The 20,083-nt window shown below is 24.2% G+C and overlaps 1 protein-coding gene across 1 annotated transcript in view; it reads right to left on the reverse strand.

Annotated features, from left to right (window-relative positions):
* The window catches only part of side-VI (sidestep VI transmembrane protein), a 663,002-nt gene that overhangs the window by 7,769 nt on the left and 635,150 nt on the right, over window positions 1-20,083 (reverse strand). Inside the window, exons 16-17 of the mRNA XM_075289298.1 lie at window positions 15,562-15,864; window positions 3,334-3,458 (exon numbers count right to left, since the gene is read on the reverse strand). Coding sequence (XP_075145413.1) covers window positions 3,334-3,458; window positions 15,562-15,864 — 428 coding nt within the window. The remainder of the gene's footprint in view (window positions 1-3,333; window positions 3,459-15,561; window positions 15,865-20,083) is intronic.

Genomic DNA, 20,083 nt, shown 5'->3' on the forward strand with positions numbered 1-20,083 from the left:
GATGTCAAATCGAAATATTGGCTTCAATAAAGTAAAACTCAAATAAAAAACATCTGGAGTTTTTTCATTAATGACCTTGAGCTGGACTAAAACCAAAAATATAGTTAAACAATCCAAATAAAAAAAAAATAAAATTTTATTTCTATAGAAAATGTTGACAAAATATTATTTCTGTAGGATATGTGGACAAATTTTTTTTTTTTCTATAGAAAATTTTGACAAAATTTTATTTCTATAAAAAATTTGGACAAAATTTTATTTCTTTAGAAAATAATGTCAAAATTTTATTTCTATAGAAAATTTTGTCATAATTTTATTTCTATAGAAAATTTTGTCAAAATTTTATTTCTATGGAAAATTTTGTCAAAATTTTATTTATTAGAAATTTTTGTCAACATTTTATTTCTATAGAAAATTTTGACAAAATTTTATTTCATAGAAATTTTTGACAAAATTTTATTTCTTTAGAAAATTTGGACACAATTTTATTTCTATAGAAAATTTTGTCAAAATTTTATTTCTATAGAAATTTTTGTCAAAATTTTATTTCTATAGAAAATTTGGACAAAATTTTATTTTTTTAGAAAATATTGTCAAAATTTTATTTCTTTAGAAAATATTGGCAAAATTTTAATTCTATAGAAAATTTTGTCAAATTGTATTTCTATAGAAAATTTTGACAAAATTTTATTTCTATAGAAAAATTTGTCGCAATTTTATTTGTATAGAAAATTTTGTTAAAATTTTATTTATTAGAAATTTTTGTCAACATTTTATTTCTATAGAAAATTTTGACAAAATTTTATTTCTATAGAAAATATTGTCAAAATTTTATTTCATAGAAATTTTTGGTCAAAATTTTATTTCTATACAAAATTTGGACAAAATTTTACTTCTATAGAAAATTTTGACAAAATTTTATTTCTATAGAAAATTTTGACAAAATTTTATTTCTTTAGAAAATATTGTCAAAATTTTATTTCTATAGAAAATTTGGACAAAATTTAATTTCTATAGAAAATATTGTCAATTTTTTTTTTTTTTTAGTCAGTAAGGTGTCATAAAACAGTAAAGTACAATTCACTCTTGTTTTATTTAATTACCTGGCCCTGATGAAGATTGACGATGTCAAATCGAAATATTGGCTTCAATAAAGTAAAACTCAAATAAAAAACATCTGGAGTTTTTTCATTAATGACCTTGAGCTGGACTAAAACCAAAAATATAGTTAAACAATCCAAATAAAAAAAATAAAATTTTATTTCTATAGAAAATGTTGACAAAATATTATTTCTGTAGGATATGTGGACAAAATTTTTTTTCTATAGAAAATTTTGACAAAATTTTATTTCTATAGAAAATTTTGACAAAATTTTATTTCTTTAGAAAATATTGTCAAAATTTTATTTCTATAGAAAATTTGGACAAAATTTTATTTCTATAGAAAATTTTGACAAAATTTTATTTCTTTAGAAAATATTGTCAAAATTTTATTTCTATAGAAAATTTGGACAAAATTTTATTTCTATAGAAAATTTTGACAAAATTTTATTTCTATAGAAAATTTTGACAAAATTTTATTTCTTTAGAAAATATTGTCAAAATTTTTTTTTTTTTTAGTCAGTAAGGTGTCATAAAACAGTAAAGTACAATTCACTCTTGTTTTATTTAATTACCTGGCCCTGATGAAGATTGACGATGTCAAATCGAAATATTGGCTTCAATAAAGTAAAACTCAAATAAAAAACATCTGGAGTTTTTTCATTAATGACCTTGAGCTGGACTAAAACCAAAAATATAGTTAAACAATCCAAATAATAAAAAATAAAATTTTATTTCTATAGAAAATGTTGACAAAATATTATTTGTGTTGGATATGTGGACAAAATTTTTTTTCTATAGAAAATTTTGACAAAATTTTATTTCTATAAAAAATTTGGACAAAATTTTATTTCTTTAGAAAATATTGTCAAAATTTTATTTCTATAGAAAATTTTGTCATAATTTTATTTCTATAGAAAATTTTGTCATAATTTTATTTCTATAGAAAATTTTGTCAAAATGTTATTTCTATTGAAAATTTTGTCACAAATTTCTTTCTATACAGAATGTAATCATTTTATTTCTATAGAAAATTTTGACCAAATTTTATTTCTGTAGAAAATTTTGTCGAATTTTTTTCCTGTTGAAAACTTTGTTAAAATTTTAGTTCATTAGAAAATTTTGTCCAACTTTTATTTCAGTAGAAAATTTTGTAAAAATTTCATTTCTATAGAAAAATTTTGTAAATATATCATTTCTATAGAAAAATTTTGTCAAAATTTTATTTCTATAAAAAATTTGGTCTAAATTTTATTTCCTTAGGAAATTTGTCAAAATATTTTCTACAGAAAGTTATCGCAAAATTGTATTTCTATATAAAATGTTTACAAATGTTTTTTTTTAAGTTGTGTACAGACACAATTTTGGAAAATTTTTATTTCTGTAAAAATTGTTCGATTTTGGAAAAATTTTATTTCTATTGAAAATATTGTTTGTTTATTTCTATAGAAATTTTTGTCAATTTTTTTTCTACAGAAAATTTTGTCGAAATTTTATTTCTATAGGAAATTTTGAAAAAATTATCGATTTGACGAAAATGGACCAAAATCAACCAAATTCCATTTAGTCCGACCAGTGGACCATTGGATATTACATCGTCTTATCTTCTCTCACTAAAATGTCATTGACTCGAGTCGCCAAAGGATTTCTGGTACTATTATCTCAAGCAGAAAAAGAAATAATTCCAAACAATAGCGATCAAATATCTAAATATAAAATCATTAAGGCAACATAGCTATTGAAAATAGCACTGGCCACTCGCTTTATTTATATGCATGGCCAATTTGGCTTATAGACCCCATTATTTGGATTAATTTACTATGGACGATTCCAAATTCGAATATTATAAATCGAAAGAGAAAATTTCCTTGTTTTATTTTGCTTAGTATATGAAATGCATTTTACCATCCTTAAACTCAGTTTTTTTACCAACTTTTTAAAATGAACTTTCTCTTGAAATAAATCAAAATATGTTATATATCTGTAATTATATTTGATTTTCATTTTCAAATTCTTTTAAGCATACAACGAAAACAGTATGGATCTTCAGAGAATTTTCGATAAGTAACCAGTACTCCCCACAGTCAACCCCCTTAAAAACAAATAGCCTTGGTTTACGATTTCAAAATCAATACCCATATAGTGTTATGTGTAAACTCACATACACACACACATACACATTTATATTTCTAAATGTGGCCAGGGTCAATTTGGTTTTTGAAGGATACTTACATTATTGCTTTGATAGAGGACACGTTCATCATTTGTGGCCTTACAGCTGATTTCCGCTTCACTGGTTGTCGATAAATGACCGGATGGTGTTTGCGTTGCTGATTTCTGTTTGTATTCACCATCCACTGGAGAGATGATTTCATTTTTCATCATAGTTGATTTTTGTCGAATTATTTTTTGGCAGAAGCATCGACAACAGACAAGGTTGGTGGTTCCCCGGATTGATTTCGTTTTTGGTGTTGTTGTTGTTTATGACCATTGATGTTGTTGTTGTTGAGAGGAAATCATTAGAAATGCGGAAATTAGGGACGAACAAGCGTTACACCAAACGAAAAGAGAAAGATAAAAAGATTTTTGGTTAGACATGAAAAGGAAATTTGTTTTTATTTAAACAACAGAAACACAAGTACACTCATATAAGAGAATGTCTCAGCAATGAACTAACTGTAAGAGGGAGAGAGAGAGAGAGTTAAACTTGTAAAAATATTGCTCATAGAGGGCGCTATGAAAATGGGCCCCAAGCAAATAAGCCCCAAAGCCAAAATAAAACAGGGCCACAAATGTGAGGCGAGGTTTTTTAAGCCCCATGAAAATGAGCCCAACAAAATGTAACTAAAGAATGCATATGGACTTTTGATTGAATAGAAATGAGCCCTTACTGTTGAAACTTACTCCTAACTGATGAAAAGCAGTTTAAAAAAAAATCGGGTTAAAATTTTCTACAGAAATACAATTTTGACAAAATTTTCTATAAAGTAACATTTGGCAAACATTTCAATTTTGACAAAATGTTCTATAGAAGTTAAATTTTGATAAAATTTTCTATAAAAATAAAACCTTGACAAACATTTCTATAGAAATAACATTTTGACAAAATTTTCTATAGAAATAGAATTTTGACAAAATTTTCTATAGAAATATAATTTTGTCACACTATTCTACAGGAGAAAAAATTGTGAAAAAAAATCTATAGAAGTAAAATCTTCATAAAATTTTATATAGAAATAACATGTTGAGAAATTTTCTATGGAAATAAAATTTTGACAAATTGATCTAGTTGGTACCTTATTAGACTTCTTGCAATTTTGGTACATTTTGCACCAATAATGATGTTCTTAAATTTTCTATAGAAATAAAAAGTTGACAAAACTTTGCGATACAAATAAAAATTTTATAAAATTTTCTACAGAAATTTAATTTCGAGAAAATTTTCTACAGAAATTAAATTTTGGAAAAATTTTCTACCGACATAAAATTTTCACAAAATTTTCTATAAATTAGAATTTAGCGAAAATTTCTATAGAATATAAATTTTGATAAAATTTTCTATAAAAATAAAATTTTGACAAAAATTTCTATAAAAATAATATTTTGATAAAATTTTCTATAGAAATAAACTATTGACAAAATTGTCTATAGAAATAAAGTTTTGACAAAATGTTCTATAGAATTAAAATTTTGACAAAATTTTCCACAGAAATAATATTTTTAAAAAAATTTCTATAGAAATAAATTTTTGACAAATGTGTCTATAGAAATTAAATCTTGATACAAATTTACGATGGAAATAAAATTTTGAGAATTTTTTTTTAGAGAAATAAAATTGAGTACATTTTCTACAGAAATAAAATTTTGAAAAATTTTTCTACAGAAAAAAAAATTGACAAAATTTTCTATGAAGTAACCAATTTTGAGAAAAATGTCTATAAAAGTTAAATTTTCCTAAAATTTCCTTTTGAAATAAAGTTTTGATAAAATTTTCTATAGAAATACAATTTTGACGAAATATTCTACAGAAGAAAAAATTTTGAAAAAAAATCTATAGAAGTAAAATTTTGATAAAATTTTCTATAGAAATAAAATTTTGACGCAATATTCTATTGAATTAAAATTTTGGCAAAATTTTCTGCGGAAATTAAATTTTGATAAAATTTTCTATAAAACTAAATTTTTGGCAATTTTTCTTTGAATAAAACTTTGCGATAGAAATAAAAATTTGAGAATTTTTCTAGAGAAATAAAATTTTGACTAAATTTTCTACAGAAAATTTTCTAAAAAAATTCTAGAGATTTTTCTACAGAAATAAAATTCTGACAAAATTTTCTATGAAGTAAAATTTCTATAAAAGTTAAATTTTGCTAAAATTTTCTATAGAAATAAAGTTTTGAAAAATTTTCTATAGAAATAAAATTTTGACAAAATATTCTACAAAAGAAAAGTTTTGAAAAAAAAATCTATAGAAGTAAAATTTTGATAAAATTTTCTATAAAAATAAAATTTTGACACAAATTCTATTGAAATAAAATTTTGGCAAAATTTTCTGCAGAAATTAAATTTTCTATAAAACTAAATTTTTGGCAATTTTTCTTTGGATAAAACTTTGCGATAGAAATAACAATTCTACAAAAGAAAAGTTTTGAAAAAAAATCTATAGAAGTAAAATTTTGATAAAATTTTCTATAGAAATAAAATTTTGACACAATATTCTATTGAATTAAAATTTTGGCAAAATTTTCTGCGGAAATTAAATTTTGATAAAATTTTCTATAAAACTAAATTTTTGGCAATTTTTCTTTGGATAAAACTTTGCGATAGAACTAAAAATTTGAGAATTTTTCTAGAGAAATAAAATTTTAATTTTTTTAATAAAATTTTTTTAAAAAGTTAAATTTTGCTAAAATTTTCTATAGAAATAAAGTTTTGAAAAATTTTCTATAGAAACAAAATTTTGACAAAATATTCTACAAAAGAAAAGTTTTGAAAAAAAATCTATAGAAGTAAAATTTTGATAAAATTTTCTATAAAAATAAAATTTTGACACAAATTCTATTGAAATAAAATTTTGGCAAAATTTTCTGCAGAAATTAAATTTTGATAAAATTTTCTATAAAACAAAATTTGTGGCAATTTTTCTTTGGACAAAACTTTGCGATAGAAATCAAAATTTGAGAAATTTTTCTACAGAAATAAAATGTTGAGTAAATTTGCTACAGAAATAGAGATTTTTCTACAGAAATAAAATTCTGACAAAATTTTCTATCAAGTAAAATTTCTATAAAAGTTAAATTTTGCTAAAATTTTCTATAGAAATAAAGTTTTGAAAAAATTTCTATAGAAATAAAATTTTGACAAAATATTCTACAAAAGACAAAATTTTGAAAAAAAAACTATAGAAGTAAAATTTTCATAAAATTTTCTATAAAAATAAAATTTTGACACAATGTTCTACTGAAATAAAATTTTGGCAAAATTTTCTGCTGAAATTAAATTTTGATAAAATTTTCTATAAAACTAAATTTTTGGCGATTTTTGCTATAGAAATAAAATTTTGACAAAATTTTATATAGAACTAAAATTTTGACAAATTTTTTATAATAATAAGGAAATTTTAGCAAAATTTTCTATAAAGCAGAATTTGGACCTAATATTCTACAGAAGTAAATATTTATATAAAACCAAATTTTTGGCTATTTTTTCTATAGAAATAAAATTTTGACGAATTTTTATATAGTAAGAAAATTTTGGCAAATTTTGGACCTAATATTCTACAGAAGTAAATATTTTGCCAAACAATTTCACAGAAGTAGAATTTTGATAAAATTTTCTATAGAAATAAAAATGTGACAAAATTTTCTATAGGAATAAAATTTTGACAAAATTTTCAACAGATATAAAATTTTGAAAAAAAAATCTATAGAAATAAAATTTTTTGAAAAATTTCTATATAAATAAAATTTTGTCAAAATTGTCTATAGAAATAAAATTTTGGAAAAATTTTCTATAGATGTAAAATTTTCCAATAATTTTCTATAAAAATAAAATTTTGACAAAATTGCCTTAGAAATAAACTTTATATAAAATTTTTTACAGAAATAAAGGTTAGACTAATTTTCCTATAAAAGAAAAATTTCGACAAAAATTTCTGTAGATGTTAATTTTTTTATTTTTTGATGAAATAAAATATTGTTTAAATTTTCAATAAATTTAATATCTTAAAAAATTTTATTTGTCACGCTGGATCTACCATACCATCAAAATTCAGTGTGAGTAAGTTCTCCTTTAAAATTTAATAGATTTTTGGTAAAATTTGCTTCAAATTTTGGCAGATTATTTTTGGCATGAATGGCAACCGTGGTCCCACTTCATTCAGGGGGCCCATATTCATGGCGCCGTCATAGAGTATATAGAGTATTGCATACACAAGCAACGAGAAGGTATTCAACATTCCTTATTTTAAAGTCCCTTTCCTTACGAATTCTTTTGCATTAAATGTCCTCTATCTATTGTCTATAGCTAACATACACAAACGTTTTAGTAGTATATAATTGGCAAACTAATTTATCATTTGTTTTAAATTATCATCATTAATTTGCAAGCAAATATATAAAAAAAAGGAGGAATGACTGGACAGATACCAAAAAAAAAAAAAAAATATCCAAAAATACTTTTGTCTAGTCAATGATTGATTGAGTTATCCTTTAAGACTGCTGACAGTCCCAGTGGCAACGCAAGTCTATGAGGACTTAATTTGCTGGCCAAAAACTCATTTGTGAGCAATAGACAATTTCAGTATTTTTTTTTTTTTTTTGGTTTTCTTTCTGTTTGTGTCTTAAGCATTCAAAATAGTCTTTCTAAGTAGATAATCGCAATTTTTTATTCTCTCCCATAAATGACTTTGAATATAATTTGAAACGCTGGGGCGACAAGACGCAGATTATCAAGATAGAAATATTCAAAGAATGATTTATGTGTTTTTTTTTTGTATTTTTACGCTTTGTTGGCTTTGATAATTAGATGGACATTTTGTGATAATAACGAAATACAAATAATACCATTTTCTTAAGAAAGAAGGGTTATTTTTAACATCCTGGGGCAGTGGTTGAAACATTTCTTCATACCAAAAGTTACTAGGATACAATTGTGATAAACAATTTTATAATTTTCCTTAGGGATTGATTAACATTGAAACAAGTTAAGAAAATTTAAAGTCAACATGCTAGCGTTACTTAAGCTATAGTAAAATGTGACAAACATAGTAAGGATGGAAATTGTACTTCCCAGCACAAAAAAAAAACGATAGCGAATGGATTTTCTATAGAACCAAAATTTTGAGAAAATTTTTTTATGGAAATAATATTTTGACAAAATATTCTACAGAAATGAAATTTTGAAAAAATATTCTATAGAAATGAAATTTTGAGAAAATTTTCTATAGAAATAAAATTTTAAATAAAATTTTTATAAAAATAAATAATTGACAAAATTTTCTCTACAAATAAAATTTTTACCAAATATTCTATAGAAATAAAATTTTGACAAAATTTTCTATAGAAATAAAATTTTGACAAAATTTTCTATAGAAATCAAATTTTGACAAAATTTTCAATAGAAGTAAAATTTTGACAAAATTTTCAATAGAAGTAAAATTTTGACAAAATTTTCTATAAAAACAAAATTTGACGAAATTTTTACAAAATGAATGAAATTTTTACAAAATATTCTATAGAAAAAAAATTTTGAGAAAATTTTCTATAGAAATAAAATTTTTAATAAAATTTTTATAGAAATAAATAATTGACAAAATTTTCTGTACAAATTAAATTTTTACAAAATATTATATAGAAATAACATTTTGACAAAATTCTCTATAGAAATAAAGTTTTGACAAAATTTTCTATAGAAATAGAATTTTGCCAAAATTTTCGATAGAAGTAAAATTTTGACAAAATTTTCTATAGAAATAGAATTTTGACAAAATTTTCTATCGAAACAAAATTTGACGAAATTTTTACAAAATGAATGAAATTTTTACAAAATATTCTATAGAAATAAAAGTTTGAGAAAATTTTCTATAGAAATAAAATTTGTAATAAAATGTTTATAGAAATAAATAATTGACAAAATTTTCTGTACAAATTAAATTTTTACAAAATATTATATAGAAATAAAATTTTGACAAAATTTTCTATAGAAATCAAATTTTGACAAAATTTTCTATAGAAGTAAAATTTTGACAAAATTTTCTATAGAAATAGAATTTTGACAAAATTTTCTATAGAAACAAAATTTGACGAAATTTTTACAAAATGAATGAAATTTTTACAAAATATTCTAAGAAATAAAATTTTGAGAAAATTTTCTATAGAAATAAAATTTTTAAAAAAATTTTTATAGAAATAAATAATTGACAAAATTTTCTGTACAAATTAAACTTTTACAAAATATTATATAGAAATAAAATTTTGACAAAATTTTCTATAGAAATCAAATTTTGACAAAATTTTCAATAGAAGTAAAATTTTGACAAAATTTTCTATAGAAATAGAATTTTGACAAAATTTTCTATAGAAATAGAATTTTGACAAAATTTTCTATAGAAACAAAATTTGACGAAATTTTTACAAAATATTCTATAGAAATAAAATGTTGAGAAAATTTTCTATAGAAATAAAATTTTGAGAAAATTTTCTATAGAAATCAAATTTTGACAAAATTTTCTATAGAAGTAAAATTGTGCCAAAATTTTCTATAGATGTAAAATTTTGACGAAATTATCTATGGAAATAAAATTTGAAAAAAAAATTCTACAGAAATAAAATTCTGAAAAAAATTTCTATGGAAATGTAATTTTTGCAAAATTTTCGGTGGAAACAAAAATTTTTACAAAATTTTCTATAAAAGAAAAATTTTGACAAAATTCCGACAGGAAATTGTTATGAGACAATTTTTGATTTAATTGCAACATCTCATAAAAAATCCAATTTTAATTCCCTCAGAAAATTTTCTATAGAAGTAAAATTTTGACGAAATTATCTATGGAAATAAAATTTAGAAAAAAAAAAATTTCTACAGAAATAAAATTCTGACAAAATTTTCTATGGAAATGTAATTCTAACAAAATTTTCGATAGAAATAAATGTTGACAAAATTTTCTATAAAAGAAAAATTTTGACAAAATTCCGACAGGAAATTGTTATGAGACAATTTTTGATTTAATTGCAACATCTCATAAAAAAATCCAATTTAAATTCCCTCAATTCAAAAAAGATTTCCATTCAATTCATCTACAATTTCTGATCATTCTAATTGATCTTAACCACATCTGGAAAAATTAAAGCAATTAATCCCAACTCTTCCCTTGATAGCTTGTTATCATTAATTTCCTCGAATACCACATTATTTCCCACATGGTTAGCAAAGATTTTGCAAATTTCACCAATTTCTTCCGTTTTACGAAAATGTCCTTAAAAAGCAGACCTAAAAAAAAAAGAACTTCATCTTTACCAGATACCATTGAGAAAATCTAAAAACCTAACGAGCTTTACACCAACCCCAGACCTCAATGTTTGACTACCAGATAAAATGGAGGTTACGGGGATGGATGGTGACACAGAGTAAAGATTTTGCAGGTTTACTTGCCCAGATGCAAACACCAAACACCCCATGCCTGCTAAATATTTAGTAGGTAGGGCTTTTCGTTTCGGCTTTCTTAGGTACATTGGCAAATGTTAGCCAAATGATTTTTGTGAGAATACCAGCATATTTGCATAACCTCAGGTAAAATATTTCCAGCAAATCTTTCACTTACAATGATAACATGAACATCGGCCACAGGAAGATGATGTCGAGCAATGAAACAAGTAACAAAACCCAAAAAACGTCAAGCTATGTAAACATAGCTAAGGACGTGTTCCAAGGAATCTACAGAATGGGGTCTAGTGAAATGGGACAATACGGTTAGAAAAGGTCATAAGAAAATATTTTCAATTCAGTTTCGAACTGGTGCTCCAATCACATCTGATGAAAAATCTTCATAATTAACAAAATTTTCTATAGGAACTAAATTTTGACAAAATTTTCTATAGAAATAAAACTTTGAGAAAATTTTCTATATAAATAAAATTTTGATAAAATTTTCCATAGAAAAAACATTTTGACAAAATTTTCTATAGAAATAAAATTATGACAAGATTTTCTATAGACATAGAAAGATCTTGACAAAATTTTTTATAGAAATAAAATGTTTACAAAATTTTCTATAGAAATAAAAATTTGACCAAATTTTTATACAGTAACAAAAATTTTGAGAAAATTTTCTATAGGAATAAAATTTTGCAAAAATTTTCTATAGAAATAAAATTTGGATAAAGTTTTCTATAGAAATAGAATTTTGATAAAAACTTCGATAAAATAAAATTTTGATAAAATTTCTATAGAAATAAAATTTAGACAAAATTTTCTTTAAACATAAAATTTTGACAAAATTTTTTATAGAAATAAAACTTTGATAAAATTTTCCATATAAAAAAAATGTGGATAAAATTTTCCATAGAAGAAACATTATGACAAAATTTTCTATAGAAGTAACATTTTGACAAAATTTTCTACAGAATAAAATTTTGACAAAATTTTCTATAGAAATAAAATTTTGACCAAATTTTTATACAGAAATAAAAGTTTGAAAAAATTTTCTATCGAAATGAAATTTTGAGAAAATTTTCTATAGAAATAAAACTTTGAGAAAATTTTCCATATAAATAAAATTTTGATAAAGTTTTCCATAGAAGTAACATTTTGACAAAATTTTCTATAGAATAAAATTTTGATAAAATTTTTATACAGAAATAAATTTTTGACAAAATTTTTATACAGAAATAAAATTTTGAAAAAATTTCTATAGAAATAAAATTTAGACAAAATTTTCTTTAAAAATAAAATTTTGACAGAATTTTCCACATAAATAAAATGTGGATAAAATTTTCCATAGCAGAAACATTTTGACAAAATTTTCTACAGAATAAAATTTTGACAAAATTTCTATAGAATAAAATTTTGAAAAAATTTTTATACAGAAATAAAATTTTTACAAAATTTTTTATGGAAATAAAATTTTGACCAAATTTTCGGTAGGAATAAAATTTTGACCAAATTTTTATACAGAAATAAAAGTTTAAGAAAATTTTCTATAGAAATGAAATTTTGAGAAAATTTTCTATAGATGTAATATTTTGACAAAATTTTCTATAAAATAAAATTTTGACAAAATTTTTATACAGAAATAAAATTTTGACAAAATGTTTATACAGAAATAAAATTTTGACAAAATTTTTTATGGAAATAGAATTTTGACAAAATTTTCTATAGAAATACAATTTTGACAAAATTTTCTTTAGAAATAAAATTTTACAAAAATTTTCTATAGAAATAAAATTTGGATAAAGTTTTCTATAGAAATATAATTTTAATAAAAACTTCGATAAAATAAAATTTTGACAAAATTTCGATAGAAATAAAATTTAGACAAAATTTTCCAATAGAAAATTAATCAAGCTTGAGATCATTTAATCAAAATTTTCCTATAGAAATAAAACTTTGGGAAAATTTTCCATACAAATAAAATTGTGATAAAATTTTTCATAGAAGTAACATTTTGACAAAATTTTCTATAGAAGTAACATTTTTCTATAGAAATAAAATTGTGAGAAAATTTTCCAAAATTCCACAAAATTTTCTATAGGAACTAAATGTTGACAAAATTTTCTATAGAAATAAAACTTTGAGAAAATTTTCTTTAACAATAACATTTTGACAAAATTTTCCATAGCCATAAAATTTTGAGAAAAATTTCTTTAAAAATAAAATTTTGCAAAAATTTTCTATAGAAATAAAATTTTGAGAAAATTTTCCATATAAATAAAATTTTGATAAAGTTTTCCATAGAAGTAACATTTTGACAAAATTTTCTATAGATTAAAATTTTCACAAAATTTTTATACAGAAATAAAATTTTGACAAATTTTTTATGGAAATAAAATTTTGACAACATTTTCTATAGAAATAAAATTTTGTATAGAAATAAAATTTTGACAACATTTTCTATAGAAATAAAATTTTGCAAAAATTTTCTATAGAAATAAAATTTGGATAACGTTTTCTATAGAAATAGAATTTTGATAAAAACTTCGATAAAATAAAATTTTTACAAAATTTCTATAGAAATAAAATTTTGACAAAATTTCTATAGAAATAAAACTTTGAGAAAATTTCTGCAATAGAAGTAACATTTTGACAATATTTTCTATAGAAGTAACATTTTGAGAAAATTTTCTATGGAATACAATTTTGACAAACTTTTTTATGGAAATAAAATTTTGACTAAATCTTCTATAGAAATAAAATTTTGACGAAATCTTCTATAGAAATAAAATTTTGAAAAAATTTTCCATAAAAATAATATTTTGAGAAAATTTTCCATAGAAATAAAATTTTGAGAAAAATTTCTATAGAATAAAAAAAAAATGAGAAAATTTTCTATCGAAATAAAATTCTGACAAGATTTTCTACGAGTATAGACACAGAAAGATTTTGACAAAATATTTATTGTCAAATTGTATACAGAAATAAAATTTGGAGAAAATTTTCTATAGAAATTAAATTGTGACCAAAATTTTCTGTAGAAATAAGATTTGGAGAAAATTTTCTATAGAAATAGGATTTTGATAAAAACTTTTTTGATTTTCATTAGAATCTCCAACACCGGCTTTATCAACGGCCGGAACAACTGTCACCTCGCCATTAGAATAGAGGTGCAATTCAGTTACGAACTGATGCTCCATTCACATCTGATGAAAAATCTTCAAAATTAACAAAATTTTCTATAGGAACTAAATGTCGACAAAATTTTCTATGGAAATAAAACTTTGAGAAATTTTTCTTTAAAAATAAAATTTTGACAAAACTTTATCAAAATTATATTTTTTTATAATCGTTTGCAAAAATTTTCTATAGAAATAACATTTTGAGAAAATTTTCCATATAAATAAAATTTTGATAAAGTTTTCCATAGAAGTAACATATTGACAAAATTTTCTATAGATTAAAATTTTGACGAAATTTTTATACAGAAATAAAATTTTGACAAAATTTTTATACAGAAATAAAATTTTGACAAATTTTTTATGGAAATAAAATTTTGACAAATTTTTTATGGAAATAAAATTTTGACAAAATTTTGTATAGAAATAAAATTTTGACAACATTTTCTATAGAAATAAAATTTTGCAAAATTTTTCTATAGAAATAAAATTTGGATAAAGTTTTCTATAGAAATAGAATTTTGATAAAAACTTCGATAAAATAAAATTTTGACAAAATATAGAAATAAAATTTGAAGAAAATTTTCTACAGAAATAAAATTTAGAGAAAATTTTGTATAGGAATCAAATTTTGACAATATTTTCTATAGAAATAAAATTTTGAGAAAATTTTCTATAAAAATAGAATTTTTATAAAAATTTCAATAGAAATAAAGTTTTGACAAAATTTTTTATACAGATATAAAATTTTGACAAAATTTTCCATAGAAATAAAATTTTGACAAGATTTTCTAAAGAAATAAAATTGTGACAAAATTGTCTAAAGAAATAAAATTTTGACAAATTTTTCTAAAGAAATAAAATTTTGACAAAATTTTCTAAAGAAAAAAAATTTACAAAATTTTCTATAGAAATAAAATTTTTAGAAAATATTCTATAGAAACGAAATGTTAACAAATGTTTCTATAGAAGTAAACTTATGCTGCATTCAGGTTTGGTAAAACTTTGTTTTTACACGCATAGATTAAATATGAGAACATTGTAGCCACGAATTTATCAGATGGTAGCTCCTCAATTCCGACCAAATTTCCCTAACGAAAATATATGCTCTATTCATGGAATATTAAATAAGCCGTAGACGGGATAAACATTTTAAAATAAATGTAGAACTCAGAAAACACTAAACAAAAAATATTTTTATATTTCTAAAATTTCTACACATTCAACTGTTTGGTCCCTTCCAGTTGATTCTCTTATTTTTAATACCTACTCTTAATTTGGTAGTATAGAGAGAAATTTCCACATGAAAAAAATTGAGGATATTTAGTAGCCAATTCTTTCCTATTTTCCTATCCCTACACTGTTTTCTGCCATATATCGATGCAAAGATAAGACCTTGTTAAAGAAACATTTAGCACAGAGCTTGGTGTATTTCTAGGAAAAATTCATAGAAATGTTTCGTTTTGTGTGTGTGTGTCCTTCTTGAGTGTAAGCAAAATGTCGACGTATCTTTTTTCGGGGTTTTTGCTCCCTCTCTCTCTCTTTCTATCTGAAACTATAATATAAACATAGCTCTCTCCTCTTTGCCCTCTTAGCTCTCTCTTCTCTTTCATTCAACTTAAATGCAACTTACCTTCTTTATAGGGCACCACATCTGGATTTTTTTCATCGTTTTTCTTTTCATCGTACCTAGAGTCTTCCGTATGACTTAATGGCAATGAGCTTTTATCTTTAATTTGCAAATTGTCAGGACGTGAGAATCTCTGATTCTGATGTTGGTACTTTTGTTGCTGTTTGTGTGAGCGTATCTTCAGTGCGGCAATTGTACCAATGCCAATGCACACAATTGCCACTAATATGCCCACAAATATGCCAACCGAGAGTATTGGTGTCAATTCAATATTTGTCTGTGAACCTTTATAGGATGTCAAAGCCACTGTGGAGAGAGAGAAAAAAAACACAATAAGAAGGAGATTATAGAAAATATGTGAATACAAATAGAAATTGTTATTGAGACAAATATGAAAAAAAAGATAAAGGAATTGTAGGAAAATATATTTAAACAAAAATATGTGTGTAAAAATTATATAAATATTTTATAAATGTTAGGGATTTTGGATTATTTGTTTAACCGTTTTAATTAATTTTCATATTAATATTAAGGGACATTGTTCTCAAAATTATTGTTGTTGTGTTAATCAGGCACGAAAATGAGGGTTAAAGACCTACACTTAAGGAGTTTGGTAATGTGGCTAGTATTTTTTTGGGTATTAGATTTTACTTAGATTTTCTTCATCCCTTGTTTTTGTTAGAATAATAAATTAATGGTCTTTCAAGCTTGAGATATTTGGAAAACTTTCTTTATTTTACATTAATTACAATTTTTAAATGCGAACTAATTGGACATGAAGATTAAGGAATTGATATTATTATGCTATTGAAAAGAAAATGCCAGATACCCATCTTACAAACCTGACTATACATATGTTTCAGTGTTGGCTAATCCACAATTCCATAGTCTCTAGTATTATTTTATTTTCAAATATTTCGCGATTCCATATTGAATCGCTTCTTCTAGGGACTACAATAGATTTATAGATATTACAATTCATAAATGTCACACACTGAAAAAAATATTTTTTCGTGGTACTAAAGATTTTTTGAGGATGCGCAATTTACACAATATTATGGACAAATTTCTTTAAAATAATAATAGTTTATAAACTTTTCTTCAAAGTGGCGCTTTTTTTATTAAATTTAGGACAAATGCACATTTTTTGAAGTAAAGAAAAACATTTTTGATTTCAAAAAATGTCCTTAAATTATCTGAAGTATTGAGTCTTTGAATTCAAGATAAAAACGCTTCAAATATAAGCTATTTATTTTATTTTGAGAATTTTGTATATTTGGTTTAAATTTTTTTAATTAAAAACAAATTTTTTTACTTGGAAGTATCTGCTCAAATTTGTTTTTTTTTTTCGTTCATTTGATTAATTTGATATTGCAAAAAGAGAATGAAAATTCCATAAATGAGATCTGCATCGTCATTTTAATTTTATTGATCCTAGATTTAATGCTACAAAGGTCCCAAAAAAGACCTTATTTCAAAGATGCCGCATCTTTGGCTCGGAATTAATTCCAAAATCCTTCCAGAAATGCCAAAATCTTTGGATCCAAGTAATTTTTTATGAGTGCAGTATACTTGGGTGTTTATCTCCGCAATAAACTGACATCAAAGAACCTAAACTCAAACCAATAGACGTAAAGCCACTGGGTGCGTATAAGTGATGCTTTAGTGTTGAGTATAACGTATACGCACCATAGAATCTTCATAAAAACCAAAAAAAAAAATATAGGCTCAGCTGTAAAAAACCAGTAATAATTTATAAATTTAAAACATTAAAAACATCCTTAAAAATTGCGAGCTATAATAAGATCAAGATTTCGAAACACAAATACAGGAGACTGATGATCGTCTTCCAAACGATGGAGAAATGAAAATGGGAGCTCAGTCACCATATATTTATGAGCGAAAATTTGCTTCTAAATACTCTAGTAATGAAATGGGGTACTACGTACTAGAGGTCTGCATCGAATAACTTTTCACTACGTGTATGCAATTCGCTGTCGAATATAGTACATACACTGTCTTTCTCTCAGAGCGCAAGTAGTGAAGTGAAGAGAACACTTGCTTGTCAAATACCACCAAGTACTTATCCGAAAGAATATGTGTTCCGAAAAAAAGGAACAATAACAAGTATATACAGCAGTAAGTTCGGCCGGGCCGAATCTTAAATACCCACCACCATGAACCAAATATTAGGGGTTCTTTTGAAATTTCAGGAGGGCTTGAGGACACTTCCCGAAGATAAATTTAAAGATTTCACCTATGAGGACTATATCAGATTCTGGATTTATAAGAACCATTTTTGTTTGAGTTTTAGAGGAATCATCAACATCTCTTGTGAGTGTGCAAGAAAATTATAAAATAATGTCTTGATTTGAAATCTTAAATCTGTAGAAGTAAAATCTGGAAATTTTACATTGAGTTTCAAGCAATTTTCATGATCAGTGCGCCTTCTACACCCTCAAGAAGTGAAGTCGATCTATAAGGAGGCATTACCAAATGGGCCGATAAAAACTTAATCCGATACACGTTTTTGTGAGCCTAAAATACCAGAATATTTACAATTTCAGGCAAATCAGATAAAAACTACGGTTTCTAGAAACCCAAGGAGTTAAATCGGGAGATCGTTCTTATGGGGGCTATACTAAAATATGGACCGATACTCACCGTTTTCGGCACACCTCTTTATGACCCGAAAATACCTCTAGATTTCCAATTTCAGGCAAATAGGATAAAAACTTCAGATTCTAGAAGCCAAAAAAAACTACGGTTTCTATAAGCCCAAGACCCCAAATCGGGAGATCGGTCTATATGGGGGCTATACCAAAATATGGACGGATACTCACAATTTTTGGCACACGTATTTGTGGTCCTACAATACCTCTAGATTTCCAATTTCAGGTAAATTGAATAAAAACTGCGGTTTCTATAAGCCCAAGAAGTAAAATCGGGAGATCGGTCTATATGGGGACTATACCAAAACATGGACCGATACTTACCATTTTTGGCACACCTCTTTATGGTTATAAAATACCTCAAGATTTCCAATTTCAGGTAAATTGAATAAAAACTGCGGTTTCTATAAGCCCAAGAAGTAAAATCGGGAGATCGGTCTATATGGGGACTATACCAAAACATGGACCGATACTCACCATTTTTGGCACACCTCTTTATGGTCATAAAATACCTCTAGATTTCATATTTCAGGCAAATTGGATAAAAACTACGATTTCTATAAGCCCAAGACCCCAAATCGGGAGGTCGGTTTATATGGCGACTATATCAAAACCTGGACCGATATAGCCCATCTTCGAACTTGACCTGCCTGCAGACAAAAGACGAGTTTGTGCAAAATTTCAGCACGAGTGCTTCATTATTGAAGACTGTAGCGTGATTACAACAGACAGACAGACAGACAGACGGACATCGTTATATCGTCTTAGAATTTCTCCCTGATCAAGAATATATATACTTTATATAGTCGGAAATCGATATTTCGATGTGTTACAAACGGAATGACAAACTTATTATACCCCCGTCACCATTCTATGGTGGTGGGTATAAAAATGTAAGTACTTGAGAAAAAGTACAACATGGATTCTCTTCACTTCACGTGGTACCACAAGTATTTCTCAGTTATGTGCGAGGCAAAACTTTCCATTATTATTAATCATAGATATGTATGTATGTCACATATTTCATATATTTATGTATGTCACACGCTTACCTTAACGTTTGCCGTTCTTTATAACAAACTGAAAACATGTATTATGGAGAGTAATTGTTTTTTTGTATTTCTGAAACTGCACGTGGTACATGGAGTACTCTATGAAGTTTTGTTCTCGCAACATACTCGACGTAATCACTCTGAGTACACTTCAATAAGAGCGAAAGAGGAATATGTGTTTGTTGATAGTGAAGACATCAGCGTAGCAACAAGAAGTTACTCATGGCTTTTGGTGATCATCAAAATGTGCACCAATTGTTTTGCGACTCTCTCAAATGGATGTACTCATGTAGCAAGTACACGTGTACTCTGCATTTACAAATGGAATTGTGCAGACCTCTACTACGTACTGTTAGTAGAATTCTACCAAAAACGGTGATTTTTTATACCAAGCAGCAGATTAGTAGAATTTCTGATTTTTTGGTAGATTTAGTCCTCTCCAACTACGAGGCAAACTAAAATGTTGACAAAAAATTCTAAAAACATAAGATTTTCAGAACATTTTATAAAGAACAATAAAATTTTGGAGAAAATTTTCTATAAAAAAAATTTTGAAAATTTTCTATAGAAATAAAATTTTGAGAACATATTCTTTAGAAATAAAATTTTGACAAGATTTTCTAAAAAAAAAGATTTTTGACGAAATTTTCTATAAAAATATATGGAAATAAAATTTTAATAAAATTTTCATAGAAATAAAAATTTCATAAAATTTTTTATAGAAATAAAATTTTGACAAAATTTTATATAGAAATCCAATTTTGACAAAAATTTCTGTAGAAATAAAATCTGTAGAAAATT

The sequence above is a fragment of the Haematobia irritans genome, chromosome 1, assembly GCF_050003625.1.
Source record: "Haematobia irritans isolate KBUSLIRL chromosome 1, ASM5000362v1, whole genome shotgun sequence".
In the NCBI taxonomy this organism is placed as follows: domain Eukaryota; kingdom Metazoa; phylum Arthropoda; class Insecta; order Diptera; family Muscidae; genus Haematobia; species Haematobia irritans.